This window comes from Melozone crissalis, unplaced genomic scaffold (genome assembly GCF_028551555.1).
Source record: "Melozone crissalis strain CALT ecotype California unplaced genomic scaffold, PUWL_Pcris_2 ptg000045l_1, whole genome shotgun sequence".
In the NCBI taxonomy this organism is placed as follows: Eukaryota; Metazoa; Chordata; class Aves; order Passeriformes; family Passerellidae; genus Melozone; species Melozone crissalis.
Window position 1 is genome coordinate 16,040,345 of NW_026535823.1, and position 12,238 is coordinate 16,052,582.

The 12,238-nt window shown below is 39.8% G+C and overlaps 1 protein-coding gene across 2 annotated transcripts in view; it reads right to left on the minus strand.

Moving 5' to 3' along the window:
- Nucleotides 1-2,542: 2,542 nt before the first annotated feature.
- The window catches only part of SLC44A3 (solute carrier family 44 member 3), a 34,635-nt gene continuing 24,939 nt past the window's right edge, over nt 2,543-12,238 (minus strand). The window contains exons 13-16 of one of the 2 annotated variants that reach the window (XM_054286213.1): nt 6,474-6,611; nt 5,763-5,999; nt 3,882-3,980; nt 2,543-2,795 (exon numbers count right to left, since the gene is read on the minus strand). In XM_054286213.1, coding sequence (XP_054142188.1) covers nt 2,790-2,795; nt 3,882-3,980; nt 5,763-5,999; nt 6,474-6,611 — 480 coding nt within the window. In that variant the 3' untranslated portion in view covers nt 2,543-2,789. The remainder of the gene's footprint in view (nt 2,796-3,881; nt 3,981-5,762; nt 6,000-6,473; nt 6,612-12,238) is intronic. The other variant, XM_054286214.1, reaches the window with a different exon arrangement.

Sequence of the window (12,238 nt, forward strand, 5' to 3'; positions counted from 1 at the left end):
TCTTAGGCTTTAAACTACTTGTCCCTTATGTACTTAAACAGAAGAAACAAACAACACACATGCTGTTGTTGGTATGCATGTTTCATCCACAGAGAGATCCAATGGAATCACAACCAAATTCAGAGTTTGAAGTAGACACTGAGCAAGACCAAAACCAAGCTGCTTTGCTTAAAACAATAGGCTACAACACTTGGCCATGTTCTGGTTAGCAGATACCAGTAGTCCCTGTCTCCTATTTTTAAGGAACATAGTTATAAAAGTACCTTTCATTCTGCTGAATCTAATCTTCCATAGCTGCAGGAAAGATGAGTCCAGCTTACGGGGCTGCATCGCAGGGCAGATGTCAGATTATTGGAAATGGCTTAGCCCAGCCCCAGAAGCAGCAGGAACTGTATTCCCAGGAGCTGTGCCTCCCTGCAGCCTCCTTCACAGCTCCTGACTGCAGGACCCTGCAGGGGAAGGCAGCCCTGCCAAGCAAGCACTAAATAGCATCAGCTTCTCTAGGAGTGCCTTATCCCTCACTCAGGTGGAGGCTCCTGCCACAGAGCAGTGCTACAGCTGGAGATGGTTGACACAATTGCCAGAGCAATGGATGTAAGACTGGGAGGTCTTGGGCTGTAAAATGAAAGCTATAAAGCTATGCTTTCTGTACAAATGTGATTAAAAGCTATATATTTGGAAGTATTCTCTAAAAATGTACACAGATCTCAAAACTTATTTTATAATGTAATTTCTGGACTAATGACAATACAGTATTCCTTAAACAGCATACACTCAAATACAGCTTAACTGGTATTTTTTCAGTACCTTCCTTCTTTAAAAGTTAACCCAGAATTTGTAGGAAGTGTATTAATCCTTTCTCCACTCTGGAGTGCAGTGAAGGCAATGACCCTGCATCATAATTGCAATGAGCAGAACCACAGAGTTGTTGAGTGGGAAGGGACCTCTGAAGGTCATCCAGGGATTTTCTGAAAACAAGGACAAACTTAGAAAAAAATTTCCCTCCCTTTTTTTCCACCAGAGTTCGAGAGTCAAAGGCCAAAACTTGCAGTGTGAGTACCAAATGCAAACAGGAAAAAAACCCCGCATGTGTAAAAAGAACTGGGGTTTTTTTAACTTCAAAGCAAACCTCTTATGCTTTGTAAATTGGTAAATATTATGTTTACATTGTGAAGACACTGCTTCTTGGAAGCAATTTTGTCAAACCCACGGCAGAGGAAAAGTTTCGCCCCTTTGTAAGTACCATATCTGCACACTTCTCAGGGTCAGAGAGCTATTGCTTTTTCAGGACTTTTCAGAAGTTCCCACAGCATGCACAAGCTGAGCACAAAAAGTATCCAAGGGTACAGATTTAAATAAGGAGAGGTGGTGAGTCACAGCCAGTATTATCATCCTGCCAGGCAGAAAGTAATTAATCTATTTCTTTCCCTTTTTCATCATTTATCCTATATTCCACAACTTCCTGAAGTGGCTCATATTAAAGCAGACTGAAGTTAATTAAATTATGGATAAAAAGCAAGTATTTCTTAGTATTTCTAGATAACTAGTCTCCTTTCAACAGCAGGAGGCCAGATACAGTATTTAAATGAAATGGATTTCTTATTCAGGCATCAGTGAGCTTTTCTGTACATCATTTCCAAGCTGTGACTAATCAAGGGTTTATCAATCTATTCATTTAGACAGTTCTGAGTCACCTGCAGTGATGTCTCACTTCCTATATTGATACTTTACTGAAATCCCTGGCTGGCATCATTTTCCCACCACAAACCTCTCCTCAAATAAAATTTGAACAAAGAGAATAAAAGGTGTCACCAAGTAAAATCTGAAACTACTCCATACTCAGAACAAGGTGGAGCCTACAAAATGTATTACAGTCAGGATCCAGGTAGAAAGTTTAAACAAGCTTTAAAATTGCTCCCAAGAAAATGCTGGCAGAATGTTACCATGTTAATTTTTTTAAAAGTGTCTACACTTGTTTTCCTCTTCTGACTAGAGCCCTGACAGTTGCTCCATTTCCTCCATGACGTATTTCACACCCATGTTACAGCGAACATTTCTATAAAGTATTATTTATAGCATTTTTATCTCATGTCTGTCCTGTTATCTCTGTCATCTGCTACTTTGTCAAGCTCTAAATACAGATGCAAATTTTTCTGCTTCATCTTTTCAATTGCAGAAAGAAGGAAGGACTATTCCTCATCTGCCCTTTGGAGAGTAGCTGGACAGTTTATGTTACAAACTTGTAAAAACCATTCCCAAGAGTATAATTGAAAGAAAGACACCTACCTCATAACTGCTAGTTATCTTGACTACAGAGAATTTCTATCAAGGGTAATTTCCATCAGTGAGCTTAGTCTGTTCCTTAATTGGCTGTTCAGATATGCAGAATGAATCAGGACACAGTCATCTCAGAGCACCTCCTCTACAAATGTTTCTGCATTTACTGTTCTAGGGATGACTGGCACAGCATTCCAGAGAAACCTGAAAAAATCACGTTAGCTCCATGACCTTTTTGACTTACTAATTTAGTCTGACAACACAGAAATTTACAAAGACTGAGTTTATTATCAACTTTCAGACCATCACAACAAATGTAGTAATAAAAATCAGATGTGATGACACACAAAATATTTTATTGATACAAACAGATTGTGTGTCATTTTACCAGTGCAGAAGATACAACAGATTTAGGGAGCTAATACTTTGTCCTGGGCTATTGGTAACCTTTGCTGATATGACTGTTTGTGCTATTGCTGCTCTGCTTCCACACCTCCTGGTGTACTTCACATTCAAGTCTGCAAAGAGAGAAAAAAGAAGTCAAATAATGTGTAGCACTGTTTCTGCATTTAAATGTCGTAAGAGTAAACTGGGAAAACGATTAAGGTTCTTTTGTATCTCAAATCCACAATCTTCTTGCAGGGAATAACACCCACCCAGCCTCTGGTTTCTGTGCTTGGCAAAAAAATTACTGAAGAATGCAATAACAGACCCAAACAATGAAAATATTTAGTACTATCCCTCACTGTGTAATAAACTGGGGGAGTGCTCTGCCTGTAGCAGAATGGCCACAGAATTGTGTGAGAGGTCACTACAGCCTGGTACCTTTTGAAAGCAGATCAAGAAAAGTCACCAACACTGGTTCTACTTGTGTAAGTAGCTGTGACAGCAGAGGACTTTAATACCCAGCAAGTGTGGGTGCCAGAGGAGCTGTTCCTGCAGAATCTTCCTCTAGCAGCCCTAGCCTGGCCCCCACAATGCTTGGGGAAAATCAGACCCTGATTCTGAACTTGCTGGGGCAGCTTCTAGGTTGGGCAATTTGCAGTATTTTTTCAGATGTCTGTGAATGAGTGTTGACTCTGAGGACTTTCCCAAGCCTGGGTGTGGGGAAACACTCCCTTCTGGCATGTCAGCTTTGTTACCCCATCACAAAACAGAATAAATAAATATATATACTGATAAAATATGGAGAAAGAGGAGAGGAGAGAAAGAGGAGAGAAGAGGACTCTAAGCTCTGGTCTTGGAGGTCTGGAACTTCAGCATGAAATTAAGCAGCCTACCACTCTTCTGACTTTGATACAGCAGGCAGGTGAAAGACTACCTGAATATTATTTATCTCCCATCCCTCTGGCACTGTCCAAACTTTCTCTTCTTCTGCTGGCCACAATGGGGAATGTGGAAAAAAAAGACAACAATTATTGGATCCATTTATTTTGCACTAGCAGAGGGTTTCCTGAGGAGGGAAAGCAATAGAAGAACAGGATACTGGATACACTATCCTGGTTGCTGTGAGATGTCAGGAGGTACGTGATAATCCCTTCTTGGAACACAAAGGCAAACACATTAGCTGGCAGGTAAACACATATCCCACGCTCCTGTCTCACCATAGGCTGGAGCTCTGTCCCATCTTCATTATCTTGGAATGGTCTTGTGTTTCTGTGGTTTCGCCCTTCTGTTAACTTGTTATTCTGACTCACAAAGGTCTGCAAGCAAAAATCAGAGTGAGAGCGTTTGTGAAAGGAAACCATTATGCTAATAAAAATACCTGGTGAAGGAAGATAATTAGCCCAGGGCTAAGAAACTCTAGCTGGTTCCTGGCTGGATGACACTGAGTGACACTGCAAGGGACTGCAGAGGCAGCAAAAGTGATGAATGCAACTGAGAAAGAGGAATCAAACTCTCTGTTACAACTCCTACTGCAGGAATGAGGTTTCCAGCTGTATGAAATCCCTTCCCCAGCTCTCCACCCACTGCTGCATATTGTCCTGAGGGCCACAGCCTCCCTTCCACCCCCGGGATGTTTGTAACCTGATTGTAACACAGACAAGTCAAATGCCTTCATGTGTTGGGAAACTCCAAATTCTTGTCTGTGTTAGCAAACTTACTCTTGATCATACAATGAGGAGGGGTTTGGATGTGCTGCCCACAGTTTTTCCATAGAAGGGTATAGAGCCTGTCCTGCTTGGAAGACTCCTTGTCCCTGTGGGAAATCCTCTCTTCACCCACAGCTCTAGGGCATGGCTAATTACACAGAATTAAGAGCAGAGTTAAAGAGAAACTACCACAAAGTTTGGAAGTGGAGAAAAGAGAGCCTCTGTTTCATGAAGGAAAATTGGCTTAAGAAGTATTTTAGAATCTGGCAAAACAGAGAGGGAAGAACAGAGGTCAAGGCTTCAGAGTTTTCCATTTGGTTTTATATTCCTAGCCAGGAGATGTGCTTAAGTACTATTCTGAACCACAGCCAAAGAATATATATCTGCTTTCTTCTGTACAAAGGGTTAAGCCTATCTTTAGGCTGGCTTTTTGTTGTGCTGCTATTGTTCTCAACAAAATTCTATGAATATTACAAAAACTCTAACAGCAGCATTAAAAAAATAAATAATAACCAAAACTCCAAAACAGTTCTGACATTCTCCTGAAGAAATCCATCCAGAATATTTGTGTCATATGAGCTACTCTGGTTGCTGTTTTTTTTTTTTCATGGATTGCTAAGATTTTCTCTTGTGTCGTTTGTGAAGGAAAAGGCAGAAGTGTCAAAAATAGCACAAAAGGAAAAAAAATCTGCATCTTCTCATATTCTCTTAATTAGAAAGGGATGGCACATACATATTCAAAGGCTTCGGTTACAGCACTGCATCACTATTAGCTGAGTACTGAGGGTAATACAATACAGTAATTACAAGGGTAAAGATGCAGAACAACCTGTCCAGAGGCAGAAGAGTTTAATCAAGAGACAGAAGACAATGTTTTGGCAAAAAAATCTGTAAAGGTATGAAGCAGACCAACTCAGATTTGCATTAAATATGTCCAGAACTACAGCATCTGTAGGATGTGGAGTGGATCCCTGACCTGCTACTTGTTAATTTTTTCTCATCAGTGTACAGTCAGTCACAAGAAATATAAGCATTACTCTTAGGGCATCCCATGGATCAATTTCTGCAGCTAGCTTGTCTATTTATTTATGTCTTCTAATTACCAACAATATATTGAAGATATATCTAATTAGGCCTAGAGAGTCAGCCATTACTTACTGAATATGATCTCAAAGAAGGCAGCAAGTCATAGCTAAGACACAGGAGTCAGAGGGACCCATTTACTTCAGTTTATAAATTAATGTACTTGAATCCCTGAGTCCATCCTGTTCTAAGGTGTTGGAAAGGAAATAGCATGGGTTGTGAGTTCAGATTACTAGGTCTTAGGGAAAGAAAAAGTGCTTAAAAGCTTAGAATGTCTCAAATATCTTTGCTGTAATCAGTGGGATTTACCAGCAGCTCCTGATCCACAAAGTATGGCTTCTCTGCAGTCCCATCATTTGTTTCCATATCAATAGCAAAGCAAAGGAACATGGCATCTGCTGTCACTTCAAACACAGACAGAAGGCTGTGGGACATCAGGTAGGCAAAAAATCCAACCAGCAACAGAGGAACTACCCAAGCTTGCAACTCCCGGTGGTAGTTAAATGCCATCAATCCCCCAAAAACAGTGAAGCACACAACAAACACCTGTACAGGGCAGCAAGAGAGAAGTGCAGCCTCATTAATCATGCAGAAATGTTTCTCATTAAAAAAAAACAATCTTCCCAAACGCTGAGGCAAATAAATTACAGCCAGTATTTTAAGAGCACATCTCATCTGGGAGACAGCTAAGCAATTTCCAGCATCACATAGCTGTGGCACTTTGTGTTCAGTTCCATGTGTAAATACCACAGGGCTGAGGAAACCTCTTGCCATGTATTTACCAAAGACTTGATGCAATTGGAACTGCCAGAATGGGTCCAAGGACACTGCTATCATACAATAAAATAACTCTGCAGAGGTAAATTCCTCAGATATTCTTCTCTCCCAAACTTATTTTATAGCATTGACAACACTGGATTTAACAAAGATAGACTTAATTTACTTTAGGTATATGAAAAGATAATCAAACCTGATTTTTCACTTCATTTTTACAGAACCAATATTTTTGTTTACTCTTACCTTTCCTAAAAATAGGAGAAAATCTCCAAAGCAGCTAATGGATGCAAGTTTAGCAGAATTTCTTGCCAAAATACAGGCAGCATCCTTTGCTGATGTACAAAAATTTGTCCCATTTATGGCTGTAGTTGTGTATGCATGCTGAAATGACATAAGATAATAATGCAGTGAGAGAGGAAACACTGATAATCTAGATTTTACTTCAGCCAAACACAAAGCCTTAAACTCTATTTGGAATTACTGACTTTATGAATATAAAGAGTTATTTTGCATTATATGGCAATTTTATTTTAATTTACTATAATAGTCACCCTTCTAAATTCAGAGTTTTTCTACATAATTTCCACCATTAGCAAATGTTACAATAGTGACTAAATAAATCACTGAAGCCACATTTATCCAGCTTATTTTAAAACACTGAAGTTCTCGACCCCAAAATTTGTGAATGAATATGAGACAATTACCAGAGAACACCTGGAGTCACACTGTCCAAACTTACAGGCTATCTATCTCCAACACTGCTGGCCAACTGTGTAAGTGGAAAAATGAAGTTATGTATTTACTGGGTAATTAAAGGTTGAAGATTAAAAATTTTTTATATGTGGCTCTTTCAAACACTTCAATGAAATTCAAGCTTATAGTCATAGCCATTGAACAAACCTTTTTGTGAAGGATTCTGGACTAGACCAGTGCCTGTATCATGTGCCCCACCCCACTCAGAACAACAGATAATTGGGGCACTCCCAGTTTTTCAATGTATTGAGAATTTTACGTTATATTGCTTGGTGAAAACTTGCCTGAACAGGTGGGGAGGATAGAATATTTACCTTCATGGATTTGATTATTTTTGCACTTATGCATAAATTAACATGTATGTCCCATTTATGGAACTCCTCAGCAAGGTTTTGAAATTATGTCCAAAATATCAGCTAAGAAAAGTAGCACTCATGATACATGAAACATGTTCTGGGCTTTACCAGCAATTCTTATGAGTAGTTTCCCTTTACTCAAACTATTAGAAGGCAGATTACACCACAAAAACTTTAGTCACATCTGATATGGTCAGTTAGAGCTGCAGTGTGCAAGGGATTACTGTTCTAAAGCAATTTATAAAGCCAAACATGTATGTGGTGCTTATATTGCTTTCTGCTTCACCTGGAAGTGAAAAAATAGCCCATAAGGGGTTTGCTGAAAGTGAATTATACTGGCCTACTGATAACCCTTCCTGTTCAAAAATCTATTTTTTCTTACTTACAATTCAAAATATTAAACAATTTCAGCTATCTGAAGCAAGGAAAATTTATTTCTGTAGAGGTCAGTTTCACCTCTGAGCAATTTCTGTAGCATGGCAAAGCTATGACATTGTCTGAGAGAAGGAAGGAAGGAAAGGAAGGAAAGAAAGGGAGGAAGGCAGGCAGGAGGGCAGGCAGGAAGGAAGGAAGGTAGGTAGGTTAAATGCAATCAAAGAGTTTCTGCCTCTTTATTTTGGATATTATTTATATAAAAAATTAGTGATTTTCCTCTGATAGTAAAGAAAAAAGCATTGACATTCTGTAGATACTGTAGTTACATATTAGAAAATACATCCATAGATGGTAAAAGTATAAATAAAGACCAAGGATCTATTGCCCATTCTATGAAAACATCAGAGACACCAGTGACCTCTACAGAAACTCAAAGAGTATCTGCATAAAAATATGTTTAAACAAGCAAGCTCACTTCATTCCTAAATAGGAAAATGCCTTCTTTGCTAACTTTCATTTATCCTGAGGGTGTTCCCCTCCTGGCAGGATGCCGGCACAGCAGAACTCCCAGGATGTGGCAGCAGGAGAGCTGCCAGTGCCAGCCCTGCTGGGCCAGGGCACGGGCAGAGATGGCCTCAGTCACAGTGCCTCTGTCCGCCACCCAGAGCTGTCACTGCGGATGTCACACATGGACAGATTGCTCTTTATAACATGCTGGGAGTTCAGTCTCTTTCATCATTCCCATTAAACACACAGGGAACTGAGACACAAAGTAGAAAAGTGTTTTCTAAGTTTGTTTTTGTTCCTTAAGATCTAAATTCACAGGGCAGATCCCGACCTGGTGAGGTCAGTATAAATTTTGCCAATAAATTAAACAGAAATTCTGCATTCATTATAAATTGCAAAAAATGTGTTTTAAAAATAAAAAAGAATGTTGAAAAAGCACGTGAGCTTGTACAAACATTGTTTCCAAACTTAAAATAAATACTCATTTGTTTGCACTCTTGAAATAGCCACTTTGGTATTCAAAGAATGTGCAATGAAAAGAATTTCTGATATTTATTAACTAGAATGGTTACCTTGAAAAGACTGAAAATGACGCTGGAGACAGTACACTACCTGAACAGGCATTTGTTGTGTTACAAACGAGCTGATAAAAAATGGCACTTATAGCAGTTACAACTTAAACAAATAATCCAAGTATTACCTAATGATGACACTCAAGAAATAAAGGCAGCCAGGTAATAATCTAACATTCTAGAATGAATAGGAGACAGAAATTAATGAATTGCTGAAGGCTACAAAACTAGTCAGACATATGTGAAGCAAGAATATTACCAGCACAATTGGAAAACTCAGCCAAGGGATCTCTACCTTTTAGCAAAAAATACATTTCTGAGAAAAAAAATATTTGAAGGGTTTCTTGTTCAACCTAGAATCTTTTTCCATACACTTGCCTCACAATTTTCAAGTTTCTCATACAGACCCCATGCCCTGATCCCATCCAGCCACATAGAAATCTAAATATTCTCACTAACAAAACACATCAAACATTGAAGCTAGCGTACATTTCCATGCAATTCAGCATTGCACAAAAATGAGCTCAAGTGGTTTTTTGTTCTTACTCATCAAGGAACACCTAACACATACAAGTTATTACCTGTATTTGCAAATAATTTTTTGGCAAAGGAGTTATATATAAAAAATTTATATATCCCATTAAGTTTAAAATTGCAGGATATGTACAATAATCCAAAGCCTTTCAAATTAAAGATTGCTGCGAAGGCTAAGATGGTAGACCATGGCAGTTAAGAACCTGCTAACATTTAGAAACAGGTTATTTAAATATGTGTTCCTACAGAATATATTTTTCCATGCACAAAAACTTTAGAGGGTTTGAAAATGTTTGGGAGAAGGGCAGCAGGAATGATCCAAAAGGCATGGAATGTCTTCTGTCTGGGGAACGTGAGGCTCTTCTGTCTGGAAAAGACATGACTGAAGGAGGATGCAGCAGGAGGCTCACGCTGCCGGCTCATGACAAATGCAGGGAGGCTGTGGAGGCTTAGATGGCTCACTGCCTCTTCCAGAACAAAGGCCAGGCAGGGGCAGGACAGTATGAAGTATTAGGAGCCAAATTTGAAAACAGACGGTATTCCTTCTCACCATAAATCTGCAAACTGTGCTCTGCTGGGCGAAAGATGCTTTAGCTTCTAAAAGTTCACAGGAGCTCAATGGAGATGGGGAATTTCAGGGAAAAGGAATCTGCTGAGAGTTATTAAACACACAGAAAACACACAGCTCAAGAAATCCCTAGGTTGAAAACAGATTCAGAAACAGCACAGAGGCAGGGAAATATCCTTTTGTTCTACCTTAGCATTTGCTCACAGTCATTGCTGAAGATGGGACACTGAGCTAGAAAGAGTTTCAGTCTGATCTTATATACACATTATAACTCTTATATTTTTGTCTTTGCCTAATAAATTGATTTTTTACAATGGTAGTCTCTGCTCTGGTGACAAGCAAGTAATGGTGGCATTGATAGCATTGAAAGCACAGGGGATAGTAGATTGGGATCAGCATTTGTCCTTCCACCAGCAAGCTGATCTCATATCACCACCTCTCTGAAGAACACAAGCCTCTTCTGGCTTGGGGCCTGGGAACTAGACACTGACTTCTCAGTGTCAGGATGAATAAATAGGGAATGTGAATGTTTACATATTTCCAAATACCACAGTATGCAAAAAAAAATCTATTTAAAGAATATATCCTTCTGTGCCTCACAACACAGAATGTCAAAGGTCTTGGAAAAAGTGACCTGGGAGTTTCATGAGAAAGGCGCTGTGGCTCAGATCCAGACTGTAAGTTCTCCAATTGTTGAGAATAATTGCTACTTTGTGTAACAGCTGAATTCAGTCCTCCATTCTAGGGCTTGCTTTCATAAAATGAGCTCGGGGAAGAGAAAATTGCCATAGCAACAGAATCTTCTTAAAAAGGAAGAAGGAGACATGTTGATCTCTCATCCCAGTTCAGCTTTTTCTGCTCTGCTGGTGTTTTCATCCCAATCTGATCTTATTGCTGCCAGCTCTCCTGGGGGCTGCCCTGGTCAGCTACCCCCAGTGCAGTGCTCAGGCTGGATCTTAAAGCGCCTTAGCCTGCAAGTGTCACTGATGCCAATGGAAGCCCTTCAGAAAACAAAATCCAGGGGTAGCAGGCGGCAGTGAGTGTGGCTGCTGTGCAGCAGTTAGTGGTCTGCTGAGAGAGCTGTATCATGACTCTCAGATGGTGGGAAATGAGAGCAAGATGGGCCTTGTGAGGCCCCACTGAAGAGATGAGGTCATACAAGACTGGAAGGGCCTTTCAGCCACTCCAGAGCCTATTTCAGATTAGCATATTACACAAATCTTCTCCTAAGTGGAAAACCCCTTCTTTAAATCACTTGGGACTTGCCCTCTCCTGGGCCTTACATGTGGAGCTGTTCCAGACAGTTGTCCTGCTGGTCCTTAGGAACCTTCCAACTTCCAGATGACATTTATTCATGAACAATTTATATCTACTCTGCTCTATTTTTCTGCTGATCTTGTCAGGCTTTTAGCCCTCCCTGTCGTCTCATAGACGGCTAATGGGCTTGCTCTTGCCCTTCATTTGTCACAGGATATTCCAGTCCCCTCCATGAGATAAGCCTGAGCACATAAGCAGCAACTTGTACAATGGCATTTATCCCCTTCTTTCCAGTGCAAGTGTTTCATCTTGTAGTTTCCAGGACTTCCATTTCACCTTATATTTTCAGTCTGGACTTACTGGAGAAAATTTTCAGGTTTCCTTGCTTCCTACTCTGTTATACTCTGTTATCTACTCCCTCCATGGCTGTCATCCAGTGGGTAGGACCAACACAGCTTTTTTCTCAGAGGGTAGTCGGGTGTCCTTTCCTGCTGCATCACAGTGTTACATGTGGGCTCCATGTCCATGTCAGGGTTGGAGCAAGAGGATCCTGATTTACATGCCCATTGCACGATGATTACACCATTACTGGGGTTGCTTTCAGGGCTCCTGCACTTAGTGAGAAAATGTTCTTATTTGGGATTTCTGAAATAAATCAAACTGAAGATTTCCAGAGTGTTGTTCACAAATTTCTTGGCTTAAAAGCACAGAATTACCTGTCACTTGCTTAATTGCCTTTTATTTTCTCCTTCTCTCTCTTTTTCCCCCTTCTGTTTCTTCTTAATGGGATAAGGAAGAAGAAATGTAGCAAAGCAAGAATTAGTCAACTTTGTTCAACTCTATTCCCTACATGGTTCATCCTACAGAACGAGTTAGGACCTAAAGATTTTTGTTTCCTATTATCATATACATAAAGTCTGTAGAGGGGAGATAAACTTATATAAAATATTATTTCAGTGTAGAAGAACATTTTATCCTTGTACTTTCAAGAGGATTGAAAAATTAGCTCTATATCTAGAAGCAATATTGCCAGTAACATTAAAATGCATTATTGTTTTTGGGAAGAAAAAGAAGTACTTGATGGGG